Source organism: Muntiacus reevesi, chromosome 1, assembly GCF_963930625.1.
Source record: "Muntiacus reevesi chromosome 1, mMunRee1.1, whole genome shotgun sequence".
NCBI classification, from domain to species: domain Eukaryota; kingdom Metazoa; phylum Chordata; class Mammalia; order Artiodactyla; family Cervidae; genus Muntiacus; species Muntiacus reevesi.
The window spans coordinates 228,513,416-228,534,292 of NC_089249.1; the positions used below are offsets into that span (position 1 = coordinate 228,513,416).

The 20,877-nt window shown below is 37.8% G+C and overlaps 2 protein-coding genes across 4 annotated transcripts in view; one reads left to right on the forward strand and one right to left on the reverse strand.

Moving 5' to 3' along the window:
- Positions 1 to 19,845, forward strand: PAIP2 (poly(A) binding protein interacting protein 2). The gene is made up of 4 exons (XM_065918668.1): positions 1 to 136; positions 15,389 to 15,552; positions 16,563 to 16,742; positions 18,914 to 19,845. The coding sequence occupies exons 2-4, from the start codon at positions 15,415 to 15,417 to the stop codon at positions 18,968 to 18,970; spliced, it is 375 nt and encodes a 124-aa protein (XP_065774740.1). The 5' UTR covers positions 1 to 136; positions 15,389 to 15,414; the 3' UTR covers positions 18,971 to 19,845.
- SLC23A1 (solute carrier family 23 member 1) overlaps positions 18,284 to 20,877 on the reverse strand; it is a 12,345-nt gene continuing 9,751 nt past the window's right edge. For all 3 annotated transcript variants that reach the window (XM_065918667.1, XM_065918666.1, XM_065918665.1), the window contains one exon: positions 18,284 to 18,418. The gene's annotated coding sequence lies outside the window, so the exon portion shown is untranslated. The remainder of the gene's footprint in view (positions 18,419 to 20,877) is intronic.

The window sequence follows — 20,877 nt, forward strand, 5'->3', positions numbered from 1 at the left end:
GGCTGGGGTGTTTGTTTGGACTGGAGAAGGGAGGCTGCGGGCGAAGCGCGCGTCGAGCGGGGGAGCGGCGCTGCCTGTGGAGATCCGCGGAGGCCGACCGGATTCGTTGGCTGCCGTCCCCGCTGCCGTGCACTGGGTGAGGGGTTCCCTCGGGCGGAGCGGCGAGAAGGGTGCGGCGGCCCCGGCGGTCGAGGGACAGCACCTCGGCGACGGCTGAGGGGCCTAGAGGGTCCCCTGGGTCGTTGGCCACCAAGCCCGTATAGGCCCCGTTGTTCCTTGCCTCTTCCAGTTGAGTCTGAGAGATGATCTTGGACCGACTTAGTCTCTTTATTCTTTGAGAAATGGCCGTCACTTTTTTTTCTCATTGTCATTATTATTTATGATTTGGATCTCGCAGCTCTCTATCCGGGTCCTCAGTGGCGCGCGATGGTTGCCGGGATAGCACTTTCTCGCGAGCCCCCACCCCCACCGCAATCCCTTCACCCCCCCTCTCCGGTACCCTTTTCTCCTGCCCCCCGCTGCCGCCTCGGCAACAAAGCTCATTGTTTCTCCCCACTTTACGCCTGCGCGTCGCCACGCGCTGCCCCTTCTTGCTGCGCTTGCGCGCTTCTCCTGAAGCTTGGGTGGGGGAAGAGAAAGGGGCGGAGGGACTGGCGGATTGCCTTGCATACTAGTAGAGCGTTTTGTAACCATCTGCGAGCCTGTACCTTTCTGTTTTCTCCGGTTTCTTCGACATCCCCTACCCCTTATTTTTAGTTACATTGTATTCCGTGCTCAGATTAGGAGGTCCTTTGGTGTACTGTCAACTCCTACTCCAGGACTGTTTTGAGCTAGTTGAACTTTTAAGGGCTCAGCCAATTCACGTTTTTCAATTTTGGTTCTTTTACTTTTTAGTTTCTCTGTACTATGCTTATTTTCTCGCACCATCAAAAATATATAGCTTGTGGTAAAGTTGTTTGCTTCAAAACATTTGTTGAAGCAGCCAGCATTGGTATTTTCTGTAACTGCAAAAAGGGGCCTTCTCTGCTTCCTTTTGTTGCCTTTTCCCTGATTTTGCAACGCCGTCATCTCACAGAAACCACAAACTCTAGAAAGAATTTGGCATCCAGTGTGCCGTGGATGAAGGTCTAACAGCTGACAGCTTTTGACATTTCAGCAGAAGACAAATTCGCATTTTGCGTATGCTGGCTAATCTTGTCTAATTAACCTGGTGGTATGATTTTTCACAGTTTGCGTTGAGCAGTTGGTCAGGTGTTGATTTGAGTTTTCTTTAAATAGCCTTTGAAATTTCATGGGCTGCAGGTTATGTATGCAAATAAAGTTCTCTAAGGGTTTTAATGAGATTCCTAGTGTTTGCTGTTTTGTGTTTCTGTTTCGGTCTGTGAGAGGATATTTTGAGCAAATTACGCTGTTTATACCACTTGTTAATTGTGAACTTGAACAGAACTTAATTTTTTCTCACAAGTAGGTGTCTTTGACCAAAAAAAGAAAATAGGTAACTCTCCCAAAAGTGTAGCCTGCTTTTCTGTTTCTTTATGGCATGGAAGGTGATTTTCATTTTTATTTTAACTTGTGAAATAAGCAGGGAGAGTAAGTTTTATCCTGCCCATTTTGAAATCAGTAGAAACTTGAGAGATGATTTTATTAGGCACATACTTCTATAGCCCTTAGTAATGCAAGACATTGTTCAAAGTACTTTTACAAGTATTTAGTCTTTAGTGTCTTTAGGCAGCAAGTACTACTGTAAAATGAAGATTATAAATGAAAGAGCGATGTGAAGTAACTTGTCCAGTGTTACACAACTAATAAGAGCTGGAATTCAAGTCCAAGCAGAGATTATGTGCTCTTAACCTCTGTAGCATGCTGCCTGTGATTTAGTAACATATTCAGAGTCCTCTAGGTGGTTAATGCCATATCTGGGATTTGAACCCAGTCCAAAATGAAAGTTGCCCAAGTTGTCCTGGCGATCTGGATCACCTTGTTGCACAGATACATTAAGATTTCACGTTTGATACAGTCTGAGATTCACTATCAGTAACTCAGTCTTTTTTCTTAATTTCCTCATTGTTTATAATGGTGCTGTCCAGTAAGATAGCTACTGAGCACATGTCTGTTGAGCACCTGCAATGTAGCAAGTGCAGCCGAAGAACTAAAATTTTGATTGTATGGAATTAAAATTGTTGTTGTTCAGTCACCAAGTTATGTCTGACTCTTTGACCCATGGACTGCAGCACCCCTGGCCTTCACCATCTCCTGGAGTTCGCCCAGGTTCATGTCCATTGAATCAGTGATGCCATCCAACCATCTCATCCTCTGCCAACCTCTTCTTTTGCCTTAAAATTGATTTAAATAGCAACAAGTCGCTGGTGGCTACCAAGTTGAATAGTGTGGATTTATTTGAACTGACTGCTGCTTTTTTGTGTCAGTTTTTATAAATAAGGATGGTATTTCTGATGCACTTCCAGCCTTTTTCAGCCGTGTTGTACCATCCTTGTTCTTACCTGATAACCTAGTTACACTGCAGTTGACATCAGGGTTATAGTCTTTGCGATTTTTCTGTGACATTGTTTCACTCCTACAAGTGGTTGGACCTGTTGTTTTTATCTTATACTTTGCCCTAGCAATCTTAATTGTTCTATATGTTTAGTAATACTGTTATCTGCTAGGTTGTTTGCCTAGCTACTCTTGTTATTATCCATTTTATAGATAGGGAACCTGAAACATTACATTTCTAGAAAGGCAGCCTCGTTCCAGAGCCCATGCTTTTAATCATTGTTTTGTACTGCCAAACATTAAAAAAAATTCAGTGCTGCTCACAGACTTCTGAATTAAATATAGAAGCTGATGCAGAATTTCTATATATCTTTTTTCACTGAAATACATATGTATACAATATATGTGTGTAAAACAACAAATAAGTTTAAAGAGCCTACAGTAGTTCAGAGTCCAGTGGAATAAGAAAAGGTGATAAGTCTGTGGAGTCAGTTTCTTTTTGTTTTTTTGTGGGGGTTCTGGCGGCATCACTCGGCTTGTGGGATCTTAGTTCCCCCACCAGGATTGATCCCTGATTCCTGGCAGTGGAAGCCCAGAGTTGTAACCATTGGACCACCCACCAGGAAATTCCTTGTGGAGTCAGTTTAATGAAAGAAGCAGAAAGAGAATTCTGTTTGAATTTTAATGAGAATTTTTTTAAGAGTTAATGTTTTTATTTTTTATTCCAGTTTTATTGATATATAATTGAAATATAGCATTGTATAAGGTATATAGTATAATTTTATTTACATACCTCATGAAGTGGTTAATTATAGTTCTTAAGAGATGAAAAGGGGGGAAACTTTCTAAAACTGAAAAGATTTATTTTCATATTTAAAAATTTTGTAGAGACTATAAATGTATAGACACTCCTGGAAACCAATAAATGGCAAAAAACATCTGAGGAAAAGAGTTTATAGATTTAAAGTGCCAGATAGCAGGAAAAAACTGCTCTTAACCAAAATCTGGTGGAATTTTTTTTTTTTTAATTAAAAAAATTTTTATTTATTTTGACCGCATTGGGTCTTTGTTGCTGCATGTGGGCTTTCTCTAGTTTCGGTCCATGGGCTTCTCATTGTCATGGCTTTTCTTGTTGCAGAGCACATACAGGCTTTAGTAGTTGTGGATCACGGGCTCTAGAACCCAGGTTCAGTAGCTGTGATGAACCATCTTAGTTGCCCCAAAGGGTGTGGGATCTTCCCAGACCAGGGACCTAACCTGTGTCCCTTGCATTGGCAGGCAGATTCTAAACCCTTGGGCCACCAGGGAAGTCCCTGGAGAAATATCTGAATATAAGACTCTTAGCTAAACAGAATGTTTACAAAAGAAAGAAAATTCATTGCAAAAGACAGTTTAAGATACGTAGTAGCCTAGAAATTTATATATCTTTGGGTAATCTTTTGGAGAAATATTAAGCCAAAACAAGTTAGGGCAAGATGATTTTCTATATACTCTAAGAGAAAATCTAATAATGTAGCTCTAACAGTTCTAGATTATTTTTACAAAGCTCAGGATGTGGGGTGGGACAAGAAAATGGGTAAGTAAAATTCTAAAGGTCTTGCCTTGTCTGGAGCAGAGATGGGGTTGGGTATATTGAGAAAGGAAAGTAAAGCGTTCAACATGTCTTGAATTTGTTGAGGGTGTATAGAGTATATTTTTAATTGATAGGAAACTATTCAAACTGTTTAATTTCACAGTAGATACAAGTCAAGTCATTGTGCTGTACACCTTTATACTTACACAGTGCTGTATGTCAAAGTGGGGTAAAAAACCCAACTGAGATTCTGCAGTAGTTTTTAAGTTACAGAAAATAAATATTTTTTAATCTGCTTTAAGTAGGAAAATAAACACTACAGAAATAGTATAAAAAATCTATAATAAAGGTAACTATGAAATTATGATGGAAGACTACCATCAGTTTGATACATCAGTTACCAAAAATGTTAATTCCCTATGAGACAAGAGTCTCAGACTGGGTTAAGTAATCTACTTGGTATAGTAGAGGATCTGAATACATCACTTTCAGGATTTAACAGAATTAACAATATATATACATCATTTTTTATGTTAGAAATCACAACAGCAGAGTCCTGTGTATAGCTTATGTATAGTCCTGTATATAGTCCTAATGTATAGCCATGTGTCTGTATGTGTAACAGAGTCAGTTTGCTGTACAGCAGATACTGGCATTGTAAAGCAGCCATACTTCCGATTTTTTTTTAAAAAGAAATTTTTAAAAGATAACAAATACAAATCACATTTTTCTCTTTAGACCCAAAGAACGTTTTGCAGCAAAAACAGTTGTCTGCAAACAGAACTGTTATAAATTCCCCAAAGTGAAGGTTTTCAGGCTGCATTTTATTATAACATAGTAAAATAAAACTAGAAATCAGGCATCAAACGATAACCAAAAGAACCTTAATCACTTGGAAATTAAGAACATTCTTCTGCATATAAATTAAATAATTTGTAATTACCTAAACTTGATAACTGTGTTGTGTTAAAATTTCTAGGGAAAATTCATAGATACAAAATTTTTATTTGTAAAAGGATGAAAATGTCAACTTGTAAAAATGAAGAGCAACAAATTTATGTTGAAAGGAAAGGGAGATAATGTGAGAAAACTAAGATTAATGAGTTAAGTAGAAAAGACCAGTAAAACCAAAAGCAGGAACTTTATTAAAATTGAATTTTTTAAAATTTGAATTTTTAATTTTTCCATTCCCAAAAAACAATACAAAATGTTTCCGTAGCCATCTTGCTCTCTTCCCTGTGCATGCGTGCTCAGTCTGAGTGTCTGATTGCGACAGTCTGGTCGCGTGTCTGACTGCAGCCCCCTGGACTGTAGCCTGTCCATGAACTTTCCCCAGCATAATGCTAGAGTGGGTTGTCATACCCTCCTCCAGGTTCCCAACCCAGGGATCGAACCTGGGTCTCCTCCATTGCAGGCTGGTTCTTTACCACTGAGCCACCAGGGAAGCCCTCAGCTCCATGTAGGCAACCATATTCTCAGTTTTGTTTTTAGCAGCTCTTACTGAGCTATAGTTCACATACCGTGCAACTCACCCATTTAAAGTATATAGTAGTCTTTAGTATATTACCAGAGTTGTACTTCCATCACCACAGTCAATTTTAGGACGTTTTAATTACCCCAAAAAGAAATCTTAAATCCATGATCTGTCACACAATATGTGTTCCTTTGTGACTGACTTCTTTGATTTAGTATGATGTTTTCAGTATTCATCCATCTATCAGCTGGTGGACCTTTGGGTTGTATCTATTTTTTTACTATTAAGAATACTGCTACCAAAAAAAAAAAAAAAAAAAGAATACTGCTGCTATGAACATTGTGCCTGTATAAGTTTTTATGTAGATACTTATTTTCATTTCTCTTGGAAATATACCCAGGAGTGGAATTGCTAGGTTATAAGGGAATTCCATGTTTAATCTTTTGGGGAGCTACCAGACTGTTTTCCATTTTAACTTTCCCACTGGCAGCAAATGAGGGTTCCAATTTTTCCATATTTTCACTACTATAAAGTATTATCTCATGGTTTTGATTTGCATTTTCCGAATGGTTAAGGATGCTGAGCATCTTTTCATGTGTTTTTTGGCCTTTGGAGAACTTTCCAGATGTTTTGCCCATTTTCAAATTGGTTGGTTGGTCTTTTGAGTTGTAATAGGTCTTTATTCTAAATAAAGTTCCCTTATCAGATATGATTTGCTTCTGTTTCTTTTCTACCTTTCCAGAGAGTCTATACATTTGCAAATTGTGAACACACACACACACACACCTTTTTTACTTGTATGAAGAGTTTATCACACTCACTGTGTTCTGCAAGTTGTAAAGCTGGAATTTTTTTTCCTTACGATAAATCCCATGTTAGCCTTATCAAGGAAAAGGAGACATAGGCAAATTAGCTATGAAATAGGAGAAATTAGTTTTTGTTGTAACAAAATTGAAATTCTGGAGAAATGAGATTTTAGTGAAATAAAAATTACTGTAGTTAACCATAGAGGTTTGTTGTTGTTAAGTTGCTAAGTCATGTCTGGCTCTTTGTGACCCCATGAACTGCAGCACTCCAGGCTTCCCTGTCCTTCATCCTCTCCTGGAGTTTGTTGAAATCCATGTCCATTGAGTCAGTGATACTGTCTCACCATTTCATCCTCTGTTACCTCCTTCTCCTTTTGCTTTCAGCCTTTCCCAGCATGAGGGTCTTTTCCAATGAGTCAGCTCTTGTCATCAGATGGCCAAAGTATTGAAACTTCAGCTTCGGTCCTTCCAATGAATATTCAGGGTTGATTCCGTTTAGGATTGAATGGCTTGAACCAAGGAACTCGAAAGAGTCTTCTGCAACACCACAGATTGAAATAGTTCTTCAGCGTTCAGCCTTCTTTAGGTCCAACTCTCACATCCATACATGTAGAAAACCTGAATAGACCTATCAAAACAAGAGAAAATTAAAGGTTGTTAATAATGTACTAGTTTTAAAACTACCAAGCCCTTATAATTTTAGATTCATTTGTCTTTGGGGATCCCATAATTCTTGTTATTCAAACAATTCCTGAATATAAGGATAGAAAAATTCCTAGTTCATTTTTTTGAAAACTATATTTTATGTAGCATTCTCACAGTCTGGGTTTGCAGTTATTTTCTTTTGGAACTTGATACTTGTCACTCTGCCATCTATATTGTTTGAACCCTCTTGTATGTTTTATCTTTTTGCTGTTTTCTGGATATTCTTTTATCTTCAGTTCTGTTGTATAGATCTAGTATGTTGCCAAACCCATTATATTTTTGTTTATGTTGTGATTTTTATATATCATCATTTGGCTGTTTTCCAAATCTACTGTGTGCACTTTTTATATTCGGCTGTTTCTGAAGATATTTGTAATGAAGCTTGTTATGTATTGATCATTTGCCACATGAGTGGCAACATGCTACATGAGTTTTGATTATGCTTTCTGTAAACTGCACTGCTTCTTGCTCATTGTATCTTTGTTTTTGCCTTTTGTATTTGGTTATCTTTCATTTTGAACTCTTCATTGGCCTTAAAGATTTATTTTTTGAGGTTCTTAAGGCCTAGAATGAAGATGCCTTCCTCCCAAGGAATTTTACATTTGCTTTTGCCAGCCTCTGGCACTAGGGACACTACCTATTAAGGGCCACTTTATACTCAGTTCATGACTTGGGATGTTCTGAACCTCCCAGGTGAGGAGAATTTATTCCTCCTATCCATAAGAGGTCCAGCCAAAGTCACAGTGTCTGTGTTCCCTTCCACCTTTTCCTTTTGATTTGCTTGGTGGGGAGTGGGAGTCGTTTTTGGTTCACACCCTTAACCTGAGTGTATAGCCCTGTAGGGTCCCAGCTTAGAGTGGGAGGATCTCCTGTTCCACCTTTCCTATATGCCTTTTGGCCCACGAAGCATCCAAGGTCAACTCACGGAAGCCTAATGGGCAGAAACCCTCAGTGCAGAGGCAGCCTCAGTGTTTAAAAATTCCACTTTGTTCTTTGAATTCCCACTTTACTTACCTTTCAACACTTTTGAGTGTTTCTTTAGGAATATGTTATCCAACACTTTTAGTGGGAAGACTATAAATAATCTAGTGTACCACTATTGGTAAAAAGTTCTGAGTCATTTATGGTTTAAGGAATTAAAACAGTTCCAAGTAAATGGATATGCCATCTTCCTGGCCAGAGGGCCTAACATAAAAACACGATGCTGATTAAACTGCAGATTTTTAGTAAAATTCCCATCAGACTGTTATGGACAATTCTAAAATTGATACAAAGATGAAAGTGCAAGATTCCCCTCTCCCCCAAGAAAGTTGCTAAGCGATTTGTGCTACTAGGTATTCAAACTTACTGAAAGGCTACTGTATTCAAAACAGTATGATACTAGGTATTCAGACTTACTGAAAAGCTACTGTATTCAAAACACTATGATACTGTGCTGAAATATTTGAAGATGAAAGGTTTGCAACATAGCAGATGGTTAAGCCAAAAAAATTGTATAGAGAAAACAACTGTGGCAAAAAGCTAATAGTTGATGAATCTAGATGAAAGGTACAAGTGTTCATGATACTATTATTATGACTTTTTTGTAAGTTTAAAATTCTTCAAAATAAAAGTTGGGGATAAAACAGTATACAATATACCATCATAGAACAAGGAAACAGTATAGTAGGAATTTGATCATGATAAACCTGAGGAACAAACTTTCATTTAAATAATGATGAATATAGATCTTTTACATCATACTCAAAGTAATGCTCACATGAATTAAAGATTTAGAGGACTTGTCTAAGACTCCATGCTCACAGTGCATGGGGCCTGGGTTCAATCCCTGGTCAGGGAAATAGGTTCCCCATGCTGCAACTAAAGATCCCATGTGCCAGGACTAAGGCCCAGTAAGCCAAATAAATATGTAAGAATATATTTTAAAAATAATGAAAAAAAATAATGGAAATAGTTGGGGTTTTTTTTTTTTTTAAGTTTCAATATAAAAAAGAAACTATAAAAATACTGAGAGAAAATAAAGGAAATAAAACCTCAAGATAGGAAAAGATTTCCTAAACAAGATGAACATATCCTGGCAGCTATAGAGGAAAACAGTGAGATTCTTTTATGCTCACCTGTTTGCAAAAGTAAAATGCTATATTGATTATATAGAGAGCTGTTGAGGATGCAGAGAAATGGGAGCACCCAGCTTATTATAGGAATGTACATTACCATAATATTTTTGACATATAATCTGTCTTTTAAAGCTACAAATGCACATGGCTTTTGACCCAGTTATTCTCACTTACCAGAATGTATTCTACAGAAAACACAACTAGAAAAGGATATGTGTACAAGGGTGATCAAAGCAGGATTATTTGTAATGAAAAGACTTGAAATGTAAATGTGCATCAGAGAAGAAATGGTTGAATAATTGCTGCTGTATCCATTAAAAAATAACTAGCGAGGCATCCAGTGCGGTAACGCAACCGATCCGGAGAAGCTGTCAGGAGCCCCGGGGAGAGTTCCCTTTTCTTTGTGAAGGGCAGGGCGCCCTGGAATGGGTTCGCCCCGAGAGAAGGACCCGTGCCTTGGAAAGCGTCGCGGTTCCAGCGGCGTCCGGTGAGCTCTCACTGGCCCTTGAAAATCCGGGGGAGAGGGTGTAAATCTCGCACCAGGCCGTACCCATATCCGCAGCAGGTCTCCAAGGTGAACAGCCTCTGGCATGTTGGAACAATGTAGGTAAGGGAAGTCGAAAAAAAAAAAAAGAGAAAGTATACTTGTGCATATTGACTAGTAAGGATCTTTCATGTAATATATTAGTTTAGCATGATTCTATTAAAATATATAAATTCTTTGTGTGTGTCTCTATAAGCAAAGAAATATGAAAGGGCATACACTAAGCTGTTAAAATTTATTACCTTTGGGTAAGATTGAAGATGGAAAGGAAAAAACTTACTTAAGACCTGTTTAAGTAGGGTCTACTTTGTACATAAACAGTTTTTTCACTTTAATGCTTCCTTTTCCAACAAAATTTCCTAACTATGTGCAAAGACCCATTATCCAGAATTTTTCAAATGATGATTGAAAACACTGCTACATTGTTGTTTTACCATTTTGTGATTTTTGTTTAAGAAAATCTTATTAGATGTATTCTTACAACTACTAGATTTTTAGTATTAGTAATTTAATATTGCTTGAATTAGTACTACTGTGTTTTAGAAATCCTTTTATGAGATTAAGGCTAAAGGTTAAAAATTTTGATTTATATTTTGTGATAATTTTAGGATTTTAAATAATAAAAATAAAATTTTTGAAGCAATAAATGTTCTTTGAAGCAGAATAAATGTTATTTGAAGCAAATATGAACATTAAAAATTGGGGTAAGGGGATTATGGGTTTTCTCTGTTCATTTCTGCCAATTTTTAAGTAGTTTCCATTAAATCATGAACAAAGACAAGACAGCAACAAATTATTATGGTTTACTTCTCAAAATTTTTTTTTTAAACTGTGTTTGTCAAGTCATTATATACATTGTGCCCTCAAACATCACTCGAGCAAATTAGGTGCTTCTGTTTTGTTTTCAGGAGTTCCTGTTTAAGTTTCTGTTGGTTTTGTTCTAGAGAGAAGCTTTTTATCAGCCACAAGAGACTAATATATATAGATTTGAGCTCATTGACTTGAAGATGCTGCTTTTGGACTGCCTCTGAATAAGATGATGATACATCTCAGCAGTACACCTTACACTATATATTTTTTTGGTGGTTTTTTTTTTTTTTTTTTTTTTTTTTAAGTTCTACCGGTTTATTGCTACCAACCCATCTCCCTCCACCCTCGTGCACCCATGCTCAGTCATGTAACCCCATGGACTGCAGCCTGCCAGGCTCCTCTGTCCATGGACTTTTCCAGGCAAGAATACTGGAGTGATTTTTTTGGTGGTTTTTCCTAGTGGTTACCCTGGACATTACAAATAATGCCTTAGTTTGTAACTAGTGTGAACTAGTGCTACTTTAGTTTCATGTAGAGAAAAAGAGGAGTTATAAAGCAAGAAATCTATTAGTGACTTTTGTATTTACTGTATAGTTACCACTTTTTATTTCTTCCAGTGAATTCAAGTTAATGCTGGTATTCTTTTTATTTCAATGTGAAGGACTCAGTTTAGCTCTTCCTATAAGACGGGTATAGTGGTAATGAATGAACTCTCACTTTTTTACTTATCTTGGAATGTTTTAGTTTCCACCACCACCACCACCCCCCCACCCCACCCCCTGCCTCTTTTATCGCTTCATATGTGTTGTCCTGTTTTCTGGCCTCTAGTTTCTGATGTGAAATCATATATTAATCTTGTTGTTTCGAAGATGCTCTTTCAGTTTTTGACTTTGAGTAACTTGATTACAGTGTGTCCATGTGGATTGCTTTGAGTTTATTCTACTTGGGAATTCCTTGAGCTTCTTGGAAAGGTTTCATCAAGTTGGAGGAGTTAGGGGCCATTATTCTTCACTCTCTCTCTTCTTCTGAGTCTCCCATTATGCATATATTGGTACATGTAATGGTATCCTACTGATCTCTTGAGGTCTGTTCATTTTTAAATCTTCATTATTTTTTATGTTTTTCAGACTAAATAATCCTTATTGATCTACCAAGTTTATTGATTCTTTCCCCACTCAAATCTGCTGCTCTATGCTGAGGCACACCTTTAACACTTGAGCACTTTACAGCTCTTCTTAACCTTTTTATGTGCAGAGCCTGAAGCTTGAATAGTTTTGTCAGGTCTTTTCTGAGTGTGCTGCCAGCACTGGGCATGCGTGTGGCCTCTTGGGTTTCCCAGAATATGTAGGAGCTTTTCAAAGCCTTTATTCCCAAAGCATCTCCTTCACCAGCCGATCTTCCTTTCCCTTTTGCCCCAACTGTTACTCTTTAATGGCACTGGCTACTATATTTGCCTTTAACTGTTTTTGACAAATGCCAATTTAAAGTAATAAATTTTACAGTATTTGAACTATATACTCAGTTAATAGCAAAACACATGTGTGTGTTAATCATTCAGTCATGTCCGATTCTTTGCAACCCCATGGACTGTAGGCCACCAAGCTCCTCTGTCCTTGGAATTCTCCAGGCAAGAGTATTGGAGTGGATAGCCATTCCCTTCTCCAGGGGATCTTCCCAACCAGGGATTGAACCCAGGACTCCTGCATTGCAGGTGGATTCTTTACCTTCTGAGCCACCAGCGAAGCCCCACAACATACATAGGACATAATATAAACTGTGTGGTCTAAGAAGAATCAAGAACAGGTCATAGAAGAAAATTTAAAATCTGATAACAATACCTTGTATTAAAACACCTTACACTCAGTAATTGTAGACCTGTCAATGTTCTGAAAGTAAATGATCCTCACCCCTCTGGCTTTTCACTTGACTGGCTGTAGCAGAAATCTGGTCAGCAATTGTTCCTTCCTCACCTATCTTAAGATGTAAGATTAGTGCCTGGGCTCCAGTTGATTTTACTGGTTCCGGTTATGATTTGTTTCCCAAATATTGCTTGACAATTAAATTTTATTTACTGTTCTTCATATACTTGCAGTGGGATCTGTACCAAAACCACGGGTTGTTTGGTGAGGTGATAATGGGCAAAAAGCTGACCTAGAGACATGTCAAATGCAGGGCTTGGGCCCTTTTTGCTAAGCACTATTTATATTTTGTTACTGGTTGGCATCAAACAAGGAGGGAGGGGTTCCCTTGAGATTCCCAGACTAGAATTTGCTGGTGCAGATTTTCATTGTTAACATAAGCTTATGCTCATGAAATGTATGGAAAACACTTTTTCTTTAAAAAGTTTGTATTTATATACTACTATAGTCACTTGAAGCATATTCAAAAACAAGTTAGTGGTATTTCTAGTACAGGTCTCACACATAATTGCTACTTAACTGTTCAGTTCTGCTTGAATATTGAATGTCCTGTACTGTGCTAAACATGATTTTTATTTGCTATTTTTAACTAAAAATATGTCACTTATTAATACTGTGGTCTCCTGAAAGGTAGGATTTAATGGGTATGAGTTGGGATAGGATATGTGTTGGGAAAATAATGAAAAGCTATTGTAAATTGAGATGTATTTGAACATAGTTTAATGATCGGTTCATGTGCAGAGTAAACGAAGTTCCATCAAGTTGCAAAGCAGAATTGACCTTCTTTTCATAATATTTGAGTCGACTCTAAAATGTAATTTGTTTAAAGATGAGCATATAAATGTTTGGTAGCCTGATATATAAGAATGAGTAATTTACTTTAGAGGAACTGATTGCTGTTTAGTCAGAACTTGTTATCAAAATATGAGGGTTTATTTAGTCCAAGATTAATGATAAATAAAAATATCAAGGATATCTATCATCTGTTTTCTGTTGTGTCTGTTTTCATAGTGCTTCAGTTTCCTAACTCAAATCGTGTTTTCTTTCTACCCCACACTGTGCGTGTGTTCAGTAGTGTTCCGACTCTGTACCTCATGGACTGTAGCCCGTCAGGCTTCTCTGTCCATGGAATTATTCTGGCAAGAATATTGGAGTAGGTTGCCATTTCCTCTTCCAGGGGATCCTCTCAACTCAGAATTCAAACCCACAGCTACAGTATTGGCTGGTGGAGTGGTTACCACTGAGCCACCTGGGACGCCCTCTACCCCACACCCTAGCACATAAATCTCAGTCTGTCTCTGCCTTTTTTTCATACACATACAACACTAAGTAAGGCAGAATTCTCAGTAATTCTTTTTTTTTCTGTGCTGGGTCTTGGTTGCTGAGCAGGCTCTTCTCTGGTTGTGGCAAGCGGGGCTACTCTCTAGTTGCAGTGTGCCAGCTTCTCTTTGCAGTGGTTTCTTTTGTTACAGAGCACGTGCTCTAGAGCACAGGCTCAGTAGTTATGGCGCACAGGCTTAATTGCTCTACGACATGTGGAATCTTCCCAGATCAGGGATCGAACCCATGTCTCCTGCACTGGCAGGCAGATTCTTAACCCCTGAGCCACCAGGGAAGCCCTCTCAGTAATTCTTAATTCAGGACTTCCTAACAACTAAAAATGTTAGCACCACAATATTATTGTCATTAGTATTCAGTATTGGGGGAAATGCATATGTGCATCAGAATTGGGCCCACCCACCCCACTGCTTAGAGACTTTACATTCATATTATATGAAAAGCTGTAAGTTTTTTAATACTTATGTCCTGTTAAGGATGAGTTCATAAAATGAGTTTAAAAGGCCAGGCAACATACATAGAGCGAGTCTGTCCCTGAACCTTACCCAAAGAAGGAAAACTACTTCTAGTATATTTGGGGTTTGGTGTTTAGTTTGATTATGACAACTTTGGAGTAAGACATTTTTTAAACTCTTGTCTTCATATTAGGTACGTTGTTGCCTTCCTTTGGCATAAATCACACTAATGTTTGGATTTATGTACAAGTCTCTCTTGCTTTACGTAAACACATTTTTTAGCAATTTCAGAGTTAATGAATTGGCAGACTGTATTGTCCCAGGTTGCACAGTGGCAAAGAATCTGCCTGCCACTGTTGGAGATGCAAGAGACATGGGTTCAATCTCTGGGTCGGGAAGATCCCTTGGAGTAGGAAATAGCAACCCTTTCCAGTATACTTTCCTGGGAAATTCCATGGACAGAGGAGCCTGGTGGGCTACAGACCATGGGGTCACCAAAAGTTGGACACAACTTATCGACTGGGTGTACACACACAGACAGACTATTGTAGAATCTGGAACTTTAATGCTTCAAACTTTTAACTTGCAATATATCAATTAGGTTAGATCATGTTATCCTCTTTTGAGTAGAGTATACGATTGAGCATAAGATTACTGTATGAGATTAGATGCCTGAAACTCACTGTGGGGAAATCCAGACATGGAGGAACTCAACATAGACCCAAAGATAAAGCAAATAGAGAATGGGCTATGAAGTGGAGAGAGCCACAGCTATACCTTGCAACTAAGGAACTAGAAGTTATTAAAAGTTTGTTTTCACTTCCAGTCCCTGGGTTTTTTAATATCGATTTTCCAAGCGATGCTTGTTTTATGGAACACAGAATATTCTATTTTTTAAAAATTGGATGGTTTGGGGATTCCATTTAAATAATTGTTTGCCTTTGTTTACTGTTATTAGAATCTAGGCTATTCTCAGTTATTCCTTAGACATTAAAATCGTTTAGGAGAAAAATGAAGCTTTCCAAATGCTTGGTTTACCATGTTTATTAATGTATCATATGCATCTCATACCTAACCATGATGGCTGGTAATAATAGATGCTCACTAAGAACTGAAAGAATGACTGACTAAATTAACCGTATTGTTGTTTTAAGGTTAAAAACTACATCTAACGCCAACCATGAAAGATCCAAGTCGCAGCAGTACTAGCCCAAGCATCATCAATGAAGATGTGATAATTAACGGTCATTCTCATGAAGATGACAATCCATTTGCAGAGTACATGTGGATGGAAAATGAAGAGGAATTCAACAGACAAGTTAGTTTTGTGTATAAACATTCTTTTTTATTGTAGCCCATGACAACCATCAATATAATTGTACTTGTCCCTGAAATGTATTTTTCACCTGGTTCCTTGTATATGAAATACATGGATTTATGTGCCACCACTCCTGTTTTATTTGGATGTTGATTACTACCAGGTTTAACCGCTCAAGGAGCTCTTTTCGGTGTCTGACCCCAGAAATTCTGATTCAAAGAGTTTAGGGTGGGACCTGGTAAACTTTTTTTTTTTAAGGTCTCAGGTGGTTCCAGTGAGCAGTAAGGTTTGGAAACCATTACCTTACACCAGTCAGATTGTCCTATTGTGGTGAAAGTCAAGAGACTCCAGAGTAGACAGGCACAAGTACCAAAGTATTGGTTTTCACCTAAGGTTCTCGTTCTGACCAGCCCCCACTGTTCTCTTTAGAGAATTCTCATACGTTGTAGAGAACTCTCATACATTGATAGATGTCTTTATTCCCATATTCCTTGTACCTGTTTTCATCTTTTGTCTTGTTTCTCTCTTATCCTGGCTTTGGTCATCAGTAGCCAGCTTGATTTGACCATATCTAGTTATATATATTCAAGAGTGTTAAAAAAGGTTAAGCAGTGTAGTCTTCTATTTCAATGACAGTTAAGTTGCTGGCCCTCTTAAGATTATTTTTCCAGTCATTTTTGGGTGGGTTTAGGGTTTGTATAGTTTGGGAAGTATCACAGGTAATTCTGATACCCAGTCCTGCATAATAACACTTCTTTGTTACTTCTTCCCTGCTACCTTTAGTGGAAAGAAAGAATATTCTGCTATGACAAGTAAAGACATAGCAAAAATCTAAGTAGATCTTTCCAGGTCTTACGGGAAAGATTTTTTTTTTTTTACCTTAGCATAGAAGCAAACGAGGAAGGTATGACATTGTGATTTTTAATGGTTCAGTTCAAGATACTTTAAGCCTTTTCTAATGATGTCATCTTAGCAAGTATGCTATAAATTACCCTTTATTATAAATCCAGATAGAAGAGGAGTTATGGGAAGAAGAATTTATTGAACGCTGTTTCCAAGAAATGCTGGAAGAAGAAGAGGAACATGAGTGGTTTATTCCAGCTCGAGATCTCCCACAAACTATGGACCAAATCCAAGACCAGTTTAATGACCTTGTTATCAGTGATGGCTCTTCCCTGGAAGATCTTGTGGTAAAGAGTTATTTTTTCACCTTTTTAAAACCTAGCTCATCTTTCTCATAAGTGGAAAACCCAGCATTTATCTGTTTAAGAAGAGTTCTACGTCTCTTTCCCTTAAGAAATTCTATTGCTTCTTACTATGGAAGCAGAGGCCTCCTGGCCTCACTTATGATATGGAGTGACTTTTAGCAGCACTCTGGAGCTAGTCTGAGACTACGAATAGACTTCCTGACACTACTTTTAGTAAATGTCTAAAAGTAGTCATTCAAAAGGGACAAGTATGTTCATGTGATTTGCCTATACAAAATTAGCTTGATGGAGAGGTGTTGCTCTGTCTTAAATATGGTGAAATTACAAATTTTTTCTGAAAGGTAAAATTTTGGAGATTTTTATCCTAACCCGGGATTTTCATTGAGTTACCCTAACCCCATTTGGAATTGTGATTTAACAAAGACTTACAAACTCTTGGCAGAAAAGGAACACAAACCTATTTATATTTTTAGTTGTTCCCAATGTCTCATTGCTGATGGTTTATTTGTAGTAAAAAGTGTTTTCAGGAACTGTGATAACTAAGCATCAGTACTAAAGTAAAACCTGATGATCCTTTTGCTAAAATTAAGATAATTTAGTCAGGATGTTAAACTTTCTCTCCATATGGACAATCTCTAGTTGCTTCTGCAAGGCGGTTCTCTGGAATATACCCCTAGACTCTGAAGTCATTTTATAATTGTCTTATTCACTGTGCAGTGATTTCCTAACCTGGTTGTACATCATAATGACCTATGAAGCATTAAAAACAGAAGTTTTCTCAGGAACATCCCATCCATAGAATCAACCATCTCTAGACATGCTAATTTTTAAAGCACTCCCAGAGGATACCGCCAGCCTTCCCTTTCAGACATTTTGAAACCGTTTTCCTAAAGGGCTGTATAGAGAACACTGAAATGTACATTGTGGTATAGCTTTTGTTGCAGTAAAGGACAGTAACCCAATTGGGCAGATATGTGATCTGAACAGTCTGTTGGGGTATGGTTGCTTATGGCTAGATTAGTCACTCCACAAATAATCCTGATTCCTCTGAGGAAAAAAGCTCTTTGCTGGGCATAATATATAACTTTACCTGGACCCAGTATCATTCCACTGTCTAGAAACTGGTTTGTTTGACCCGGTCTGTTTGAGATTACCTCCTTGTTATTTTGTATCTGCCCAAAGTTTAGATTGATTTCCCTTGAGAGATGAGAATGATTGTTTAAATTATGAAATTTAAATTATTGCTCCAATATGTTGTTTAATATGCTTTGGTATTGAAATAAGTAATGTTGAGGGCTCAGATTCAATCTAAAATCCTGCCAGCATGCCTACATTTCAGGCCCTGGAATCCATCCTGGTTTCTTTTTGTCTTGATCAATTTGCATTCAGAGATGTGGTAGAGGAAAATTTCCAGCTATTCCCTGTATGCTAACATATCTACTTAGGAAAGTAAAGATTTAGAAATACAGAATGATGGTGGTATAAGCCTCTAAGGCTCTGAGAGGCTTTGGCCCATTCCTCCCCTAACTGATACAAAAACAGTCCCAGAGAGTGACTTATCCAGGCCTACGTAAGAAGTTAGTTAGCAGAGCTGGGGTTCCAACTTAGATCTTCTGACTCCCCATGTAGTTTTCTTTTCCTGTTATATACCATGCTCCCTGTGGGAATTAGAATACAGCAATTGTAAAAAGACAACTCCATATTTTCAAGGAGCATCATAAAGTAAAATTACTCCATAAACAATTCCCCAATCACTTTAATCATCATTTCAACACTTGTTTAATGTTTGCATAGTATGAAACTGTTTAAAGAAAGTCAACTATCATAGTTAAATGAATAGAATCCTGTTTTCTGAGACATTCCTTTGGTGGATGTGCAGTTAGTGAGTTTCTGGTTACACTTAAGCAAATTTAATTTCAATTCCTACTTTCTTTTTAGGAAATTGATAAAATTTGACATAATATACATAGCTTACATCTGGTTCCTTCTTTGACTGCAATAGATGTTTTTTAATTCAGTTTTACCTTACCATCTGAATTCTTGACTGTCTTTTATTTTTAGAAGATGTTTTGCATGTGGATCTGGGTTGAATGCTTCTGAGTATCTGAAGCTATCTCTTAATGAATTTGCTTGTTTATGTACTTATTTTCCAGGTCAAGAGCAATCTGAATCCAAATGCAAAGGAGTTTGTTCCTGGGGTGAAGTACTAAAATATTTGAGTAGACGGGGCCCTCTTTTGGTGGATGTAGCACAATTTCCACACTGTGAAGGCAGTATTAGAAGACTTAATTGTAAAAGCTCTCTCTTGTCACTGTGTTACACTTATGCATTGCCAAAGTTTTGTTAGTCTTGCATGCTTAATAAAAGTGCTGAGACTGTTATTAAGTAAAAAGCTGTCAAACATTTACTGAGAATAGAATTGGCCCCATGGCTTGAAATGAAGACAGCAAGGAAAGAAGCACCAGTCAAGTTGTGATAAAGCACCAAATTAAATGATCTCTAAATCTAAATTAAATTCTACTTGTTAAGTGAGTTTCTCAGTTCAGTCTTAAATTTGCGTTCCCATCAAAAAGAATCTCCTTTTTCTGAAGAAGGCTTGCTGGTTAATTGAAATAGTTCAGTATAGACATTTAAGTATGTCTTTAGTTACTGAGGTTACAAGGTAGTGAACCTAAGTCTCCTGGCTTTTACGGTGTGTTATCATGTAAGAAAATACTGAATTATCCTAGTGTTACATCTAAGAAAGTATGTGATTTGAGAATTCCATCCTTTTCTAAGGAGTCATTGCATCATAGCTATTACCTGTGTAAAATCTAACATTTGACCAACCCATAATTCAATTGAACAAAGAAATTGTTATATAATTTGAGGGTGCTTTTCCTTGCTTTGTTAACCATCACTACAATAGTCTGCAGCACAACTTTTCTTTTAACAAAGCTAGAACAGTTTTGGCTTCTTAAACTTCTTATTTGGGTAGGTTAAGCTGCCATACGTGTTCAGTGTGAATAGTGTTTAAGTTGAAAATATTGTAAAAAAATTATATTTTTTCAAAAATATTTAAAAAAATAAATAATAGTAGAACTGAGCTACTGATGTTTGTGTTTATTGGTGTTGAAATACGGGCTCTTAAAGTGGTGATACTCACTTTAGTGTGGGCCCAGTCCCTCAGGACAACCTTGTTGGCAAAATTTGCTGAGAGAGCAAGCTTTATTAGATTCCATAGTGTCAAGTATGTTGTTACATAAGTATCTGTCCAAAATATAGCAGTAAAATAAATCCCATAGCCCCCTCCGTAGCCCACCTTGGTCGCCTCAGGCTGCAGTGTCAAGGCAATCATACATATCTATGTTAAGAAACTTTCTGACTGGCCAGTATATTGGTAACCTTACTCTAGTATAAGCTCCACTGGCTTCTGCCCTTCACAAGCCATTGCTGCTCTGCTTGGTCTGGTTTGCTGTTTGGATTCACTTGGATCTTCCCCTTTTTCACGCTCACAAACTAATTTATAATCTTTACTTGGGATAGGCTGTCGGTCAACTAGCAATTTCTTGGTTCCATATATAATTCTGCCTTGTGGCCCTATTAAATTTGGAGGGCTCAAGATTAAGAAGGCCATCTAGTCAGTCCTGGTTCACATTTTCCCTATGGTCCTTTGATGTTAGTACCTTAAGACTCTGAAGTAGCTGATCCTGTTCGGCTCTTGCTGTTTTTGGAGCCACAATACCACCAGCCCCCTCTGTTCTCTACTAGCTCAGTACCACAAGTGGCACAGCAAGCTGCCAAGTATGTAAGTGTTAGAGACCATTTCTCTAAGCCTAGATGGGTGGGCAGATGAGTTCATTTCCACATGCTGCCAGATGATCATCATGCAATATAATTAGAGGTTATAAACTTGAGTAACTTAAAAGCAAAGACTAACCAGACTTCCTGAATTTGAGTCTAGTGATTGTGGGTAGGTCCCTTAACCTTTCTGTGCCTTAGTTTCCACCTTGTTAAAATGGTAGTAATAACAGTATCTATCTCAGGAGTGTATTTAGTTAATACACATCAAGCACTTGAGACCACCCCCTGGTACAAAGTAATAAATCACTTAACTAGAACTTTCTATCATGGAGTC